Raw genomic sequence first — 18549 nt, forward strand, 5'->3', positions numbered from 1 at the left:
GTTAAAACTTTGTTGTGACCGTTTTGAGGCGTCTATAAATATATATATTTTTTATTGCTGCATTGTGATACAAATAAAGCCACGATAAATACACCTGCCACATTTAATATACAATTTTAAATATATATATTTGATGGAAACTTTTGAATTTATCAGTTCAGTTTTAATGTCATCATAATACAGCATCATTGTTTTTGTTAGTAACTATTAATAGTGTGGCAAAATAAAAAATAAAAATAACTTGGATCAGTTCGATTTTGATGTCATCTTAATAGAGCACCGGTTTTTGTTAGTAGCTAATAGTATAACAAACTCAATGGATACCTCAAAATAATGAAAAATCATAAAAAAAAAAAAACAATATTGCTCAATCTCTAAAGCTAATCTGGTCAGGAGTGATTCTGCGAGACGTGAGCAGAAAGAGTGTGTGGAAGAGGGAAAAACACACGAGCAAACAGCTGATGAAAACAGCAGAGTGTCAGCTCAACAGGGACATGAACAGGTTTGAGATGGAAACATCAAATATCGCTTCATGCAGAGTTTTCCAGATCGCTCCAAAATAGAGAGCCAAGCAGCACCAGAGAGAGCCGCGATATCTGCGTTTCAGCTCAGAGATTTGAGCGGCCGTGCTCCTGCTCAAGAACAATATTCACAAGAATAATCTGGACTGTAGCGTTAAAGAGCCTCCTGACACGTCCGAAATCTCCCCTAAACAGAGAACACTGCGTAGGACGCTTAGTGATGAGCGCAGCACACAAACAGACCGGAGGGCATCAGCACGCATTCATCCTGCATTATTTTACTGCATAACACTGGAGCAAACGGATCAGATTCAAGCCTTCAGCTGGAGAATAACTCTTATCCGGCCAAAACAGGAGGGTCACCTCCTAAAATCAGGTTATTACAATTATTTGTTAGCATGTGCTAATGGAACGATTATATAGTTCAAGCAGAACCTTTCAGGGGAAAAATCTAATCAAATCAAATAAAAACCTCAAAATAATGATCATTCCTGCCAAAACAGGAGGGTTTTGTGGTTACAGAATCACCTCATAAAATGAGTTAAGTAAAGTGATCTGTTAGTGTGTGTTAATTATATATATGATTATATAGTTGACATTCACGGAGAGTTAAAGCAGAAACTGTCAGGAGTGTGTGACCATCTTTTATTTATGAACAGTGATATTTTCTGTTTTTCTAAATCTGCTGTTCCTGAACAAACACGTGATTCAAGCGTGATTAAAGTCAACACAACATCAACTCTTTACACTTTAACACACATTTCTGGTCTAATTGTGAGCGATCCATCAGTACATGTAGTTATTGCTGTTTCACAGACTGCAAATGTATTTGATGTTGACTAAACTCCAAGCTTGCAGGGTTAATAACACTGAGCCGTCGCTCTGGAATCATGGAAACCGGATGTGCGTTAGATACAGGCAGCGGTTCTCCTGTGTCTCATAAAGCTCTGAAAAACCAACTTTGTTCTGTTTTAACGATTCCCCTTCACACACACACGCTACACTTTCAGCACAGGAATGAGGAACGACGTCTCAGAGTCAGGAGCAGGAATCTCAGCTTCAAATGAAGTCCATTCTCTACATGCACTTCAAGAGCTAGCGATACACTTCATCTGTTCTTAAACTTTTCCAAAGCAAAAGTCTAAAACAATTGCAAAAGTTTCCCAAACATAATTACTAATTGTAAACAATTTACCAAAATTTTAAAATAGACATTAAAATAAAAAATACATGAACAATACTACTACTAATAAAAATAAGAATAAATATATTTAGTAGTATAATGATTAGGGCTGCCACTAACGACGATTTTTATTTCGATTAATCTATCGACTAATTTTTTTGATTAATCGATTAATCTTAACGATTAATTTCCCGCAAAAAAAATAAATAAAATTTACACTTAAAAAAAAATCATCTTTTGGAAATTGAACTTAATGCCTTAATTAAAAAAATTAGGAAAAATCCAACCTTTAAGGACACCAATTTTCTTTGTGAATGAATATTGTATCGTAAATAAATAAATGTTCTTCCTTAAAATACAGGGTGCATAAGTTTGGGCACCCCTATGTTAAATTCCCATAGAGGCAGGCAGATGTTTATTTTTAAAGGCCAGTTACTTAGGGGTGTGCTCAAAATATCGATTCTTAGATACATACCGATATAATAAAAAAAAGATACAGTATCGATATTCTAGCCCTTAGTATCAATACTCCGCCCAGCCATTAGGGGGCGCAGCGGCGCCCACGAGTTTAAAAAAACTCATGGAAAATGTTAAAGCAAGATGTAGCATTTAAAGGTGCCATAGAATGAAAAACTGTCTTTACCCTGGCATATTTAAATAATAACAGTTCTGTACATGGAAATGACATACAGTGAGCCTCAAACACCATAGTTTCCTCCTTCATATGTAAATCTCGTGATTAAAAAAGACCACTGAAAAACAGGCGAATCAGAACATAACACCGACTGTGACGCAACACGGATCACTACGCCCCCAACATTTGCATAAACCCGTCCTTATTCTAAGCCGGCCGAACCATCAGAAGCTCTGCAGGTATTGTAAATAAACAAGCGCGGACAACAGCGAAAATAACACAATAAATGTTATGTTCCAGGCCGTGCAGGGGGTGTGAAGTGCAGGGATGGGTTGGTGTCTGTATTCAGAAAGGCACAGAAAGCAAATAACGCGAGCCACTAAAGGGACATGGTTAGCTCCTTGCTAGCGGTAGCCTGTGACAGTACATAAGATTTCACTCTCAGTAAGGAGAGATGAGGATGATGGCGAATGACTTACAGATCCTGAGCACCACTGACAAGCATCTGATCTTGTGAAATGTGTGGTAAGTACTGTTGCTCCATAATGTAAACATAGTTTGTGTGATCGCGTCTCTTGAAAGTGAACTATAACGCGATCGATGGATCGTTCAAAAGCAGTTTCAATGCCTCGCATATTAATAACGGCCCTGATGCCTGCGTTTTATATACAGTATAATTACCCGACGATATAACTGCGAGAGAAAGTATTTAAATATATATTTTCCTCCCTGTGCTTCCTTCTTGCTGATGAGCCGTACTGTGAAACAGCCAATCAGAGCAGAGCTCAACATTGAGCAGCACTGTGAAACAGCCAATCAGAGCAGAGCTCATTATTATTCATGACGCTGCCAAATAAGCCAATAACAGACCGTTTCATTCTAGGGAGAAATCCTAGGGTTGTAAATGGACATGTAAAATCGTTTCTGGAGATTTGTTGCCCTTACCTAAGCCACATACCTTCTGTGTAGATATCAGAGAACAATTTAAAATACTGTATCAATGCATTCTATGGCACCTTTAAGTGATTTCATAGTGAAATATGTTATGGCAGTACATGGTGTCACAAAAAAGAATTATAAGAAGATTTAATAAGAAGTTAAGAATAAGAAGAAGATTTTGTGCTTGTGTGAGCTCAGACTGTACCCTTGGAAAGTTAAATGTTGACTTGTGGTAATTTCCAGATTAATACAATTTGTGTACAATTAATCAGAGCACTTAAAGTTGCAAATATTTAAGCAAAATGCCCTGTTATAATGCACTTTTGTCTTCATTAAATTGAAGAAAAATGCAGAGTTCTGTTTGTTGAGTAAATGTGTTCCTCATTAACTAATTGGCTCTGGCCCATGTATTTTTATTGAATCGTATCGAATCGTGTCACATTGTATCAAATCGTATCGAGACAGCTCTGTATCGAGGTACGTATCGAATCGTGACCTGTGTATCGAGGTATGTATCGTATCGCCAGGTTCTCCAAGGTATACAGCCCTACAGTTACTTCATGGATCCAGGATACTATGCATCCTGATAAAGTTCCCTTGGCTTTTGGAATTAAAATAGCCCCACATCATCACATAGCCTTCACCATACCTAGAGATTGGCATGGTTTTATTTCAGTTAACCTAATAGCTGGTTTGATTTGCATTGAGAGGTGATCTTATGGAAAGTACTCCATGCCAATCTCTTTTCATTTTAAAATAAAGAATTAATTTGATCCAAATCTTGTACAGAAGGTTTGGAACAATATGATGGACAGCAAATGGTTACAAAATAATTTGAGTAACTCGCTCATTTAAAAAAACCCACACATCTATAAATGAACAAGTACAAACACAACTAATCCAACTTCATTAACGGCCAAACAAGTACAGTAAAGCAATTGAGATCAGAATAACCAAATGTGTGATGTAAAACAGGTTTGACATCAGCAATACCTCAGTCAAACCTCAAATGACTGTTTGAGGAACCCGTAGAGACGTGCTCAGACAGTGAGGCCTGTACCGCGGTATTCTGGGTGGTTTGGGTTCAAACGGCTCTCTGGGATCTCTGAGCAAACGTTGCTCTTCCTAATGCCATGCTATCTTAATAGTAAAGCTGAAGTGCTGTTTGATGGCCTTTGCAGATTCACTGACAAATGTTCAACAGCTATGAAAACGCCACTAAAAGACTTTAATGGGAGATTCCAGAGCTCTTGCACAATCTCTCTTTCCTAAAGAGCCCATAACTCCAGAATATGAGCTGCGCTGCGAGACCAGCTTCAACTACACCTTAAAAACCAAACCTACATCCTCTTTAATTCATCTGCCTCGAGCCGACACATCAGCAGACATTTAGGAGAGTAAATCACCCAAAAATGAGCATTTATTAATTATATAAGGAAATCTACTCTTACAACCGTTTTTGCAGGATTTATGACGGCTTTAAGAAAGAAAATTTAAAGAGCATAATTTGTTGAAAATGAAAATACAAATTCCAACAGATCTTTATTATTAAAATTTATTTTACAAAAAGAAAAACTTAATTTGAAGTGAAAACAAGTTCTCACACCTCACGGACAGATACCTGTTCCTGTTTTCAACTCAATTTTGTTCAATTTCTCAGAAATAGATATCTTCATTTTGCATCTCTAGTAAATGTGTCTTGATTTAAGGATGTTTAGATGTTTGTAATGGGAAACAAGACAAAAATACTGAAGGCGACATTCATTTCTTGCAGAGCATGTAACATTTAATGCCATGAATTTAAGACGTTCTGCTCTGATTTAAGACCTTTTTAAGGCCTTAATCTGTGAAGGGCAGAATTAAGACGGCAGAGATCCTGAACAATGAAAATAAGGAGACACACTGCCCAGCTCCAAAAATGACAAAAAAGCATCATAAAAATATCATGGACTATTGTCATGCAGTCGTCTTTCGTTCTCAATTTGTGGATCATAAAAAACTTATATTTTGAAGAAAGTTGGTAACAATACAGTTTAAAGTTCCATTGACTTCCATAGTATGTACAAAAATACAACAGAAGTCAATGGAACCTGAAACTGTTTGGTTAACAGCTTTCTTCAAAAATAACGAAGAAAGAAATAGAAGAAAAGCAAATGATTACCGAATTGACATTTTCAGGTGGAATATCCCTAGTAAATTGCAATTTACTGATTTTGACCTTTTGGGAGCTTGATTGCATTTATATTCACTTTCATCTTAGATTTTGCAATGAACAGATGCAAGAACTGATATTAAAAATTCATATTGTGAAAGCAACACAAGACGCTTTGGATAAAAGCACCTGCTGGAATGCATGAATGTAAATGATCTTAAAGATTAAAAAAGGTCTAGAATAACATGCGTGAGAGTAAATGAAGAGTTAATGTTGCTGTAATAGTAATTCAGCAATTTTAGACTGACTGTTTTAATGTGTTTGAAAGAAGTCTCTTCTGCTCACCAAAGCTCTATTTATTTGATCACAAATACAGTACAAATTTTAAATATTATTACAATTTAAAAAAATATTTAAATGTAATAAAAAAAATATTTTTAAATTTATAAACATATATTTAAAATATCTCTTTTCTATGTGAATATCTGTTGAACTGTAATATATTTCTGTGTATTTTCAGCATCATTACTGCAGTCTTCAGTGTCACGTGATCTTCAGAAATCATAATAATATACTGATTTACTGATCAACAAACATTTCTGATTATTATCAATGTTGAACAGTTGTGCTGCTCAATATTTCTGTGGAAACTGATGTTTTTCATGATTCACAGATGAATAGAAAGTTCAAAAGATCAGCTTTTATTTGAAATAGAAATCTTTTGTAACATTATAAATGTCTTTACTGTCAATTTTGATAAATTTGATGCATCCGTGAAGAATAAAAGTATTAATTTATTTTTCTATTAAATATAGTGCATCTCAGTTTCCACAAAAATATTGAGCAGCACAACTGTGTTCAACATTGATAATAATCAGAAATGTTTGTTGAGCAGTAAATCAGTATATTATTATGATTTCTGAAGATCATGTGACACTGAAGACTGGAGTAATGATGCTGAAAATACAGCTGCAGATCACAGAAATACATTACAGTTTAACATTCACATAGAAACAGCTGTTTTACACCGTAATAATATTTCACAATTTTCACAAATAAATGCAGCCTTGGTGAGCAGGAGACAATTGCAAAAACTTCTTTTTTTTTTTAAACATACGTTTGTCCGCTTATGTGCACAAGAATATTCCAGTGTTAATCACAAATTGGTGATACTACAATTCACCTGTATTGGAAAAACAATGGAAAATATATTTATATCTGCAGGTCCAAATCAAACTGGGTAATTCTGGGTGCCACGAGTCAAGCTATTGAAGGTGTTGTGTGTGTGTGTGTGTGTGTGTGTGTGTGTTTTACCTCAGCAGCGAGAGGTTCAGGTTTCCCGTACAGGCTTTGATTTTATTCTGGGCTTCCAGGTGTGTCATTCCCCCCGTGGCGATGCCATCGATAGACAGCACAACGTCTCCGACGCTGATCTTGGCTTTCGCTGCCTTTCCTCCATCGGTCAGCTGCAAACACAAACACACACAGTTACGAGACGCACATGACCGCTGCTGTCTTCATATGCAGCAACACACATCAGATTCACTGACAATCATCCCTTCCAGTGATCTCAATCTGACTCCCCAGTCAATCATTTAGAGAGGCTCTGTGAAGCAGATTCATTCAGAAACAAGATGATCATGAACTCTTACACGCCAAGCAGAGCTAGAGCAGATATCAGCGACTAAAGACTTCCACTGCTCACTCAAATCCAGCGAGTTAAAGACCTCAAATACGTTTATCATGTTTTGGTGTCTGACACAATGTTATTTTTATATTATTTACACATTATTATAGTATTTAGTAATGCTTCAATATATTGTTATATTTTCAGTTTTTAAATATTTATATTAAGCTGCAGTTTTTACTTTCAATCTTAGTTCTGTTAATTGCCAAGCCATCATTTTTTTATTTAAGTTTTCTGAAGTCTTTAGTCTTTTAATCTATTGTTTATAGTGTCTACTAATATTTTTATATTTTCATTTAACTTTCAGGTTAAGTTTGAGTTATTTTTAAATATTTCTATTTAGCTGTGATTTTTTTTTTTTTTCAATTTAACAAAACTACTATTTATACAACTACAAACTTATTTTACTTCTGTTAATTGACAAGACATTCTTTTTTATTTTTAAGTTTAAGTCCTTTCAAATCTTTTAATTAAATATTTATATTTAAATTTTCATTTAAGTTTCGGTTATTTTGTTACGTGCTGTCATTTTTATTAGCTGTTTCCATTTCTATTAGAATTTAGTTTTCATTTTAATTCAGCTTTATTTAAAAATAGTTTTATTTAACAATAAGAACACGATGCAGCACACATCCTACTGTACACCACTCACTTTGATGTCAAAATGGGATACATGTAAAACAAATCTCGATCTGTGCTCAACAGATGATGATACAGTAAAAACATCCGGCCTTCAAAAATCAAACCCTCCACAGAAGCTGAAGATCAAAGAATGGCCGGCTGACCTTTGACCTCTCAGGCCCAAACTGAGGCGAGTCAGTGAAATGATACATATGCTTTGATGCCGGAGTGCGACGAGACGCTGATGAAATACTAGCTTCAGGAGACAAGCGCCCATCTGGAGGGCCCGTGATTTATTAGAGCTTTAAATCTGCTGCTGGAGCTCATCTGTTCATCTTATCAGATCAGACCTGACGGCCTATTAGAAACCAGCCTCGCTCTTGTTAGTACTGGCTTCAGATCTTGTCTGGACTAATAAACAACCCGATACCTTCCCAGATAACTACAGCACGGGAAGGAAAGTCTTTACTCAGATGATTTACACAAAGGAGACTGAAACCAAACAGCTTCTGTGGATGAAGACTTTGTTACAAAAGGCCACATGAGTATTCTTTACAGACCATCCCAGAATGCACTGCAACTACTGTACAGCAAAATATCCAAGATATCCAAGTCACAAGAAGTGTTGTTTGTATCTTCATGTCACTCCAGCTACCATGGCTATTTTTATAGCAAGAAACAGGTTATTCAAATGGACCAAAATATATATTTAAAAAAAAAAAAAACTATTAAATAAAATATATCCATCATAGCAAAAATAAAAAAAATTATACAAATTTAGAAAAAGAAAAAGGTAAAGAACAGATAAAGGGAAGGACTACATTTAATCAGGTATCAGTTGGATCATAAACAGTGGAAGTTCCATCATAGAAAATCTAATTCACCTCAAACACACTGGACTTTGCCATAATGGAAAACAAATTGTGAGATAGACGCGGTTACGACAGATTGTAAACTCGCAGCACACTTTCCTCATTAAAAGCTGATCACATCAATTAAGCTGGATCTGAACTCTAATCATGAGTGACAGTGTTTCAAACATCCATCTGCTGCCATCAAAGCATGACCATCCCAACAAACAGAGCCAGAGACGTGCGTCATCCCTTCCTCGATCCGCTTGCACACATTACACTGATCTGAGGTCAGAGTTTACAGGGAACACCTGGGTCACCACATACTCCAGCTACACACATCCAACACCTGAGATCATTCCTCTCCAGAGTCACTTCCCCAAACTATCATCAGATACACACACAAACACGGCCATAACCAGGGTTTCAAAATTAGTCTGGGGTTAAGAATTGCTATATATATATATATATATACACACACACACACACTCAGTACAGATTTCAGTACTTCAGTATGTTGGTATATTAACATTACATCAGGTTAAAGAAATTGGCAGTTTTTACAGTAAATGTTATGGAATTTGAAATAGAACAGCACAGAACAGTTTATTGATCATGCAAAAATACATATTACTCAGTTTTCATTAATCATTGCTATATAGATGATAACTTTGTCTAGTGCTCATATGAATGTTTTTAGCAAGACTTTGTAAATAAATTTAATTACTACACTGAATGAAATAGCATAGACTTCTTCATGGCTGGTGTTTGCGTGGACCATCTCATTTCATTCTGTAACCTACTTGTTCTACAGATCTGTGTACTAGAGTTAAATGCTAACGTTTTTAACAGCGTTTCTGATAGATATCATGATTTTTTTGCTTTTCCCTTCTCGAATGTGCCATCCTGTCAGCAATAACCCGTCCACAGATTTTATAGGGCCCCTAAAAATTTAATTAAGTAATTAGACACTTTTTGATCACAAAAATTTAATTTAAAAATTAAAACTGAATCAAGACAAATTAAAGCTAAAAAAAATAAAATAAAATTAAATAAATCAAATCAATCTTAAAAAAAAATCAAAAAGGGTAAAAAAAAAAAAAATCTAGAAAAGTTCAAAGAGGGGAAAAGATTCCAGAAAAATTTAATCTGGGGGAGGGACTCAATCTAAATAAATTAATACATCTTTAAAACAGAAAAAAGAAAATTAAATTAAAAAGAATCCAGAAAATAAAATAATAAAAAAAAATTAAACAATGAAAGAATGAATAATCATAGGAATAATCATAGTGGCCAATATTTCCATGCTGTTATTTGGGCCACACTATTTCTAACCTTGTGTACTATAAAGGACTGATATGAAGTGAACTGTCATGGAGCCTGTGTGCTCTTGATGTGTCTGAACAAGCAGCACTCATTTCTCATTTACAGGTGTGCATGCGAGGCATTACGCAACCATGCATGATGAATAGCAGTCATTCAGCACTGCTGTGCTTCTCTTCTCTTCACATCTGCTAGGCAACTAACTCATCTAACATACTAGATTAGCACCCGACCAAACCTCTACAACAACCGACTGATGACAGAAGCACTTCAGCCTGCCAGAACAATCAAGTTTTGCCTGTTCCCATGATTTGAGAGCAACATGGAGGACAAGCATATTTATGTGAAATTTTCTAATAGTGATTTAAAAGTTAGTGATTTTAGTTCTTTAAAAGACAGAGTCAAAGTGTGATTTACACAGTATACTCGAAATTGGATGGAAAAATGTTTATTATAAATTGGGCACATTTTCAATATTTTTAAATGCATTTCTTTTTTAAATTTATTTTACATATAAGCAGGATTTGACCAATCAGAAACTGGTGGAAGTGGATTTGTGTGACATTTTCCATATTTTTATCTGAATGAGTCAAAGTGTGACTATAACAGAAGTCAAATTCTCTCATGTTGAATCTTCAGTTCAGAAGGGATTTATTTAAGCAGCAGGAACTGCAAAACTAGGGGTCACAACTTCACCTTCCGGCCTACAAATCTCCGAGAGCACCTCTGGGAGTCTGACGGGGGTCACACACACTTATCGGAGTCATTAGGTCAATGACACAGGAACATGACGAGGTCCCACAGCTGAGGAACACGCTAAACGCCTCCTGAAGCTTCAGACTCGTGCGCGAAAGACGCTTCGCATTAGCAGCAGGCCCAGCAGTCTTTGCTCTTATTAATATCATAAACTAAACCTGAGCCTCATAAAGCTGAAGGCAACAAGGATCAAATCCCACCGCAGAGGAGAACACCTCACAGCTTGCCTTCAAATGCTTTCATCAGCCATATTTCTAGCAACATTTTCAAAATGAAAGATTAACAAGTTTGGGCTTTTTATGGACTATGCTGAGTTATGATGTGTGACCGGAGGAACTTTTCCATATCCATATTTTCACACTTAAACCAAGAGAAATAAGACATTTTACTTACATAATGTGAGCATATGTCTGTCCCTGGAGCACAGAAGCAGTCATGAGTAACACCGGTATATTTGTAGCAATAGACAACAATACATTGTATGGATCAAAATTATACATTTCTCTTTTATGACAAAAATCATTAGGATATTAAGATCATGTTCCATGAAGATATTTAGTAAATTTCCTACCGTAAATATATCAAAACTTCATTTTTGATTAGTAATATGCATTGCTAAGAACTTCATTTGAACAACTTTAAAAGGAGATTTTCTCAATATTTAGATTTTTTTTGCACCCTTTATGCATAAATATCAATTTTGAAAAATTGACCCTTATGACTGGTTTTGTGGTCCAAGGTCACATATTATAAACATTCTATGAGGAAATAAATTAAATAAAAAAATAAACCAGGGCTGTCAGTAGATTAACATTTTTAATCTAATTAAAAGGGTGCTGCGATTAATTAATCTGATTAATCGCAAACTAAATGTGGCTGTGAAAATACCGCCAAAAGATCATTTAAAGCTATTATTGTGTTAAATGTTCGGGCTACAACGGCCTTACATAAAGTTTGGAACATAAAAGATTTTGAGAATTTGAGAAACATTTGAGTAATTTTAGTATTTTTGGTTCATGCAATGAAAGTCACTGGTGACCAGATCAGCTTAGTTACCAACAGTCTTCATAATACCATAATAATAATAATAATAATAATACATAATATAATAAGTTGTGCAAAGGTAGTACGTCATTCAGGTTTGAAACAACATGAGGGGGAGTAAATGACAATTTATTTATTTTTGGTGAACTAACCCTTTTTTTTTTTTTTTTAGGTTTTTATTTTTTTAATGAAATGATACTCTTAAGAAACTACAACTACCAGCAGATGGCAGTAAAGGTCTTCATTCGATTCGTTCAAACGGCTGATTCATTCAGGAATTCAGTAAACAGCTCTCTCTTTGAATCATTGACAAAACACAGATTCATTCAGAAACTAAACACCTCTGTGTTGCTCGGAGACGCACAACAATTCTGCTGTGGCTTTTTAGGTAATATTTTTGTTGGCAAAAAAAAAAAAATATATATATATATATATATATATATATATATATATATATATATCTTTTTAAACATTTCATTATATTACATATTGATAAAACAAATCATGTGTGACAGCTGTGCAAGGTGGGCAGTACATTTTGATGAAAGATTAAGAATGACGTGCACAGATTCATTCACACTGAGCACCAGAATGAAAGTAAACAGGTCTATTCTGATGTCATGCTGACCTCATTACGAAACAAACAGGACAAATCTTCTTTGTTTGGTATAAAGTAAAGCCGAACGCTCCTCGTCACATGTGTTTGGCAGATGAGCAGCTCTAGAAAGCCGAACAGATGAGATATTTGCCCTCTTGGCAGCGCAGAGACGCTGGTTTAACGCGGTCCAGTAAACGCTAATGAACGGTTGCTCCGCTACGACACTAAAGCTCTGCGGCCCATCTCCTTTTATAGCCATCTGAGGGTATCATGGGCCACATCACACACACACACACACACACACACACACACACACGCTTATCAGAGAACCAGGCTGGCAGCACAATGACACAACATCCACAAAACAGCCCAGCAAACCCAGCAACCAGCAGACTGTTGTGACATTTACAGGCCTTCATCTAAACTTCATCTAACCCACTAAAACTCGTTGCTTCTCAATTTAAACCAAAAAGGAGGCAGAAATGAAGTCTATAATGAGAGAACCGCAAGTAACGCTGTTTACTGCTGGAGAAAAACACCAGCCATGTGAAAAATTATAAGTATGGTGGTACAAATAATTACAGAGAAGCAGTTCAGAGTAATTGATAAAGAAAAATAAAAAAAACACCACATGCTGTCATCTGGACACGAGTTATATTAAACCAAAAAAAAAAAATATATATATATATATATATTTTTTTTTACGCACGCACACGCACATTTTGTTACCTTTATTTTTAATTTAATGGGGGGTTTTTTTTCCAAGTAATGAAAATATTTTATTGTTTTCGTTTTAGCTAACTAAACTGACACTGCTTGTTATTTTTCTCTTACAAGTCAAGACATTTTTCTTGTAATTCTGATGAAGAAAAGTCAGAATTGAGAGGAAAAAAGTAATTGCGACTTTCACAGTTACTCAATTACACAATTACTTTGATTGCTCAAACGCAAATCAAATTAGGTGAAATTCCCCATAGAGATGATGATAAACCCCCGGATCATCATTAACCGCTCTCCGTGAAGCGTGTTTGGCCGACCATACGTCAAAACCTCATCCGTCGGTCCAGATGCATGCTGGTGCTGTCAAAACAAAGCCGAAGGGAAGTTTCCATTCCTCTTTAAACGATTAACAAAAGCGATCTAAATTAAAAATGCAGCATTGACTGACTGCTTGTGCAGGTGTGGATCTACATGTGTGTTCGGCACAGATACGATCACCACAAACCTTCAGCCAGCTGCGTTAAATGACTTAAACTCATTAAATTCTGCTTTGAATCGCCCCAAACCACAAGCCCAGTTATTTCTGGTAATAATGCTCAATTTTGATATCCAGATTTGTACATTTTGTGAAGAACAGAGACCCTTGTCTTAGCAAGCAGCACCAACTAAGGTTAAGATTCCTCTTTCAACTGTGCAAAGATAATATTTGAATGTTAAACGTAGCGGAACGGCTGCTTTTCCTCCATTAATCTTTATCAGGAGTTGAAAATGTAGTAACACGATTTTGCTGTCAGCGTATTGAGACCACACTCATTGGGTAAAGTTCACTGACTTCTGAAGCAAACCAGCGGGGGTTTTTTCCCCAAAGGGCCGATTGAAATGCTGATGAATGAAGGAGGTTGTGGACGGCACATTTTTCAGACGTGGAGTCACGGCGCTTGTTAAAGGTGCTTTGACGTCTCTTTAAAAGCCTTATATGGATCTGGGAGATTTCTCTCGCTGTGCGATCCGTGTCAAACATTCCCGGAGCGTTTCGGGACAAACCAGGTGTTTTGCTGGAACTTGGAGACGCTGTGTTCCTAAAATACATCTATTACGTCACACACAGACTATATTACACAATAAAAGTACTAATGCATAGAAGCGCAGAAATATTTGAGAGTGAAAGCATGAGTGCTTCCTGACAGCGTTATTTCAGTATCATTGTGGTACCTTCACAGTTTTTATTAATAGCCTGAATTACTTTTTTATATTTTAGTTTTAATTAATCATTTTAGGTCATGTTTTTTCTATTAGATTTTGTTTTTTAATGTCTGTCTATAGTTTTTTTTTCATTTATTTATTAGTTATTTTTAATAGTAGCCTTTGTAACATATACACACACACACACACAAATACACACACACATATACACATTTTATTTATTGTTTTTTGTATTTCAAGTAATGACAATATTTGTAAGGTTTTAGTTAATTAAAATAACCTTGCTTCCTAAGTAAAATGATGAAAATCTCATTTCCACCACGGGATAAGAAGAAATAATAATGTAAATGTGACACTTTCTCTCACAATTCAGACTTTTTTTCTTGCAAAAAAAAAGGGTCAGAATCGCGATATATAAAATTGCAACTGTGAAAACAAAAACAATTGGGAGGAAAAAAGTCAAAACTACCTTTTTGATTTTTTTTTTTTTTTAATTCCGTGGTTGGAAAAAAATTAAATAAAAACATTTAAAAAGACAGAACTGCAAGATGTGAGAAAGAAAGTTAATTAAAGCTCTCGTTAATGTGCCTCACGAGTCTCAGCTCCGCTTCCATGGCAACGCAAACAAAACACAGCATTCCAACGCCGGAGGAGAAGCAAGCAAGCCAGAGAGCTTTCACTTCCAGACCTGACACCGAAACATCGCTGGCTTACAGAAAACCTGTGAGGTGCCATAGAAATAAACCAACAGCACTTCTGGAAAATCTGTTTATGATGATGTCCACTCGTGTGAGTTGCACGATAAAGGTGGATTTACTCTACGTGCAACGAGTTGAGATCATATGAACAGCTAAACATTGCTCTCTTTATCCACTGTTCGTAGACAATTCATAAATAGCACATTTAATGGCATCAAAAGTAATATCCAAGACATATCAGATAGCAAACACACAATAGTAAAATTAGTGTTACCATTTATTTGCATGTTAAATTTGTTGATTGATAATATTTTGATTGCAAAAATTATAATAAATCCAAAAAAAAAAACACATACATACACACACACACACACACACATATACACACATATACATATATATATATACACATATATACATATATATATACACATATACATATATATACACATATACATATACACACACACACATTAAATAAATCAATATAAAACAGCAAAAATAAAACAACAACATGAAATGAAAATGTAAATATAAATAACAGAAATAGATAGTTACAAAATACAAAATAACTAAAAACAAATAAAATAAAAATAACAATTTTAAACTTGAGTAAATAAACTAAACTAAATAAAGCAATATAAAACAACAAAAACTATAAAATATAAAATAAAATGAAAAATATATAAATAAACAATATAGAAAAATATAAATGTATAAAATAGAAAAAAAACAAGAAATATAAAATTTAATTAAAAATATATATATATAAAAAAAAAAAAAAAGATTGTTCCTAAAACTGTTTTACTTGTTTACTTTTTCATCTGCACTACTGCTATTGGCAATGCAAGTGTACAGCTTTTGTTGCGCAAATAAAGCACTAAACTAAAGCTGAGAGCGAGAAAAGACACTGCAATCTTCAAAAAGATTCTCTAGTTTTAACAGACACACAAGTGCTTGAAATCACAGCTGTAGTTTGTTTTCCTGTGATCATGGCTGGGCCTCTGTTAATTACGGGTCAACAGGATGCGTGTCGAATTCATGAAGAAAGTCTCTAAAGACCCTGGAGCCACAGCGCAGAGGTGACGTGTGAAAGGGTCCAAATGAGATTAAGAAGTGTTACTTGTCCAACATAATACATGGTTTGATTGAATCTGACTGAAAGCCATGTCACAGTAAAGATAACATGCAAAGGGAAAAGGAGAAAACTACATAAAAACAAGCTAAATAAAAGGAATATAACATTTAATTAATCTAGAATTTTACAAAATAAAAACTAAAATATAAAATTAAATTAAAATAAAAAAAACATTGTTTTTCCTGAAACTGTAATTTACTTAATTTTTTAAATAAAAATAAAACTTTAAAAAGTAGTTAAATAAAATTAGTTTTTATTTAATTATTTTATAATGAAATATAGAATATAAACAAAACTAAATATAAAGCAATATAAAACAAAATAAAATAAACATTACTTGTTGACTCTCTCTTCTCTCACCTAAACGTTAAATAAACAAAACAACAACAAAACAATTACTTTGTAGTTTTATTTCTCATTATCAATTATTTAATGTAAAATATAAACAAAACTAAATAAAATGAAGCAATATAAAAATCAAATAAAAACCATGACCGTTCCTGAAACTGTATTTTACTTGTAACTCTTTATCTTCTCTCACCAGCCTAAATACAAACAGAGAACGAGAGCTTGTCTAAAGTCAGATTACATCCACACCGCATTCACCCGGCCTCCTTGGCAATGAATCCAAACGCTTGCCATTTTTCAGCACACAAATCCACAAAAGCTGTAAATCAGAGAGCGGAGTGAGGAAGCGTGACATGATGGACGAGATTCATTCATTTCATGATTAAAACCCTAACTCTCATCGTGCTGAGGTCGCACCGATCCTGCTCAGATTTTACTGCCATTGGCATTCATGGAAAACTCCTAGCATTGATATAAGACTCTTTCATAGCTGCTAGAAATAGATCAGATGGTTGCTAGGGAATCCCTTAGAAGTCTCTAGGGGTCCGAGTGAAAAGAGCTCATTCCTGTTTCCTGTTGCGCTTCGTTTGAGGGGAAGTGACTCTGTTAAAGCCTGTAAAGAGAATCTATATTTAGATCCACGGAATTAAATCTGAACTGATGATTTTTTGGATATAAAGCCAAGCAGCAAAGTTTACAAGCCCATAAATGTTACCTAAAGACAGAACCTACTTTGGCATTATGGGCTGGACGATACTCAAGAGAATGATTTAGAGTCGAGTTTTCCTGTAAATGTGCTTTTTCTTTTTTATATCAGATCAAAGCATTTGCACACTTCCAAACGATTAGAAATGCCAGAAATCAGTGCCTTTAGCAGCACAAGCTGAGCGTTCCTGCAACCCTTCATCTTGGCTGAATATCTGAGAGATCCAGAGGTCAGAACAGCTGAACTTTCCTTCTGAAACCAGAGGGTAAAACTGAAACGGTTGCTTCATCTCAATCTCTCCACAGTGTGTGTGCGTGTGTGTGTGTGTGTGTGTGTGTGTGAGAGAGAGAGAGAGATTTATTGTAAAACGGAGCAAAAGTGGGATCCAGAAGCACGGTTATCAAACTTAAATAAAACTACAAATAAAACAATAAAATAAATAATATAAATAAAATAATAAACTAACTCAAATTTAAGGGGTTTTTATTTTTTATTTCAACTAATTTTATTTCTCACTTTCATTTAGTTTAACTTGAATAAAACTGAAGTAGTAAAATAAACTAAAAACTGAAATAAAAAAAAGGTACACAATTGTTTTTTTTTTTTTTTTTTTTTTTTTTTTTTACAAAAAACTAAATAAAATTAACAAAATTAACAAAAGAAAACAGAAAATATATTATAAAAAAAAATAAAAAAAACCCAATTACACTAAAAGAGCAATGACCAAGTAAAAATCCTGCTGGGTGTTTTAAGACAGACCTACCATGAGCTCTGAAGTTTTTAAGTCATCATATTGACTTCTGTATTTTTTAAAAACATGTTTAATAGCTAAATTCTCTGTGAATAACTAATTTCCAGAAGAGAAATGCACATAACAGAAAACAGAGTAGTTTCTTCTCATATAAAATAATTTATAACAGTCTTGGTCTTTATTAACAAACACAAATCAAAGTTTATAATGCTGTGATTCATCTCAGTGATGTGTTTCCCAAAAGCATCTAAACAGATTGTAGAAAACATTAGTGCCAATAGCTTCAACGATCTACTAAGGCTTACAATGCTTTTATGGAAGCACAACTTTGGTTAGTTTGAAATAAAAAAAAAGACAGACGGCCACTGTTGAGCTCTATAAAACCTGACAGGACCATGTTAAACGTGATCTTTTGCTATTTACTAAACATAAAAACACAACAATTATAAAAAAAAAAATATATAATAATAATTAATTAATTAATTTTTTTTTTTTTTTGAATATGTAATTTAGAATTCGTTATTTAAATTGAATTACTTAATACTTATGGGTTCTTTTTATTTCACAATTCTGAAAAACTGAACTATAAACTCAAAAGCATAATTACCTTTATTATTTTGTATTCCATGTTGAACACAGGCTTCCACAGAAACAATTACCAGGCACAAGAGTCAGT

The 18549-nt window shown here is 34.5% G+C and overlaps 1 protein-coding gene across 2 annotated transcripts in view; it reads right to left on the bottom strand.

Moving 5' to 3' along the window:
- The window catches only part of LOC306865444 (PDZ and LIM domain protein 5-like), an 83318-nt gene that overhangs the window by 43174 nt on the left and 21595 nt on the right, over positions 1–18549 (bottom strand). For both annotated transcript variants that reach the window (XM_079410040.1, XM_079410041.1), the window contains one exon: positions 6744–6895. In XM_079410040.1, coding sequence (XP_079266166.1) covers positions 6744–6895 — 152 coding nt within the window. The remainder of the gene's footprint in view (positions 1–6743; positions 6896–18549) is intronic.

Source organism: Barbus barbus (assembly GCF_936440315.1).
Source record: "Barbus barbus genome assembly, chromosome: 47".
Taxonomy (NCBI): Eukaryota; Metazoa; Chordata; class Actinopteri; order Cypriniformes; family Cyprinidae; genus Barbus; species Barbus barbus.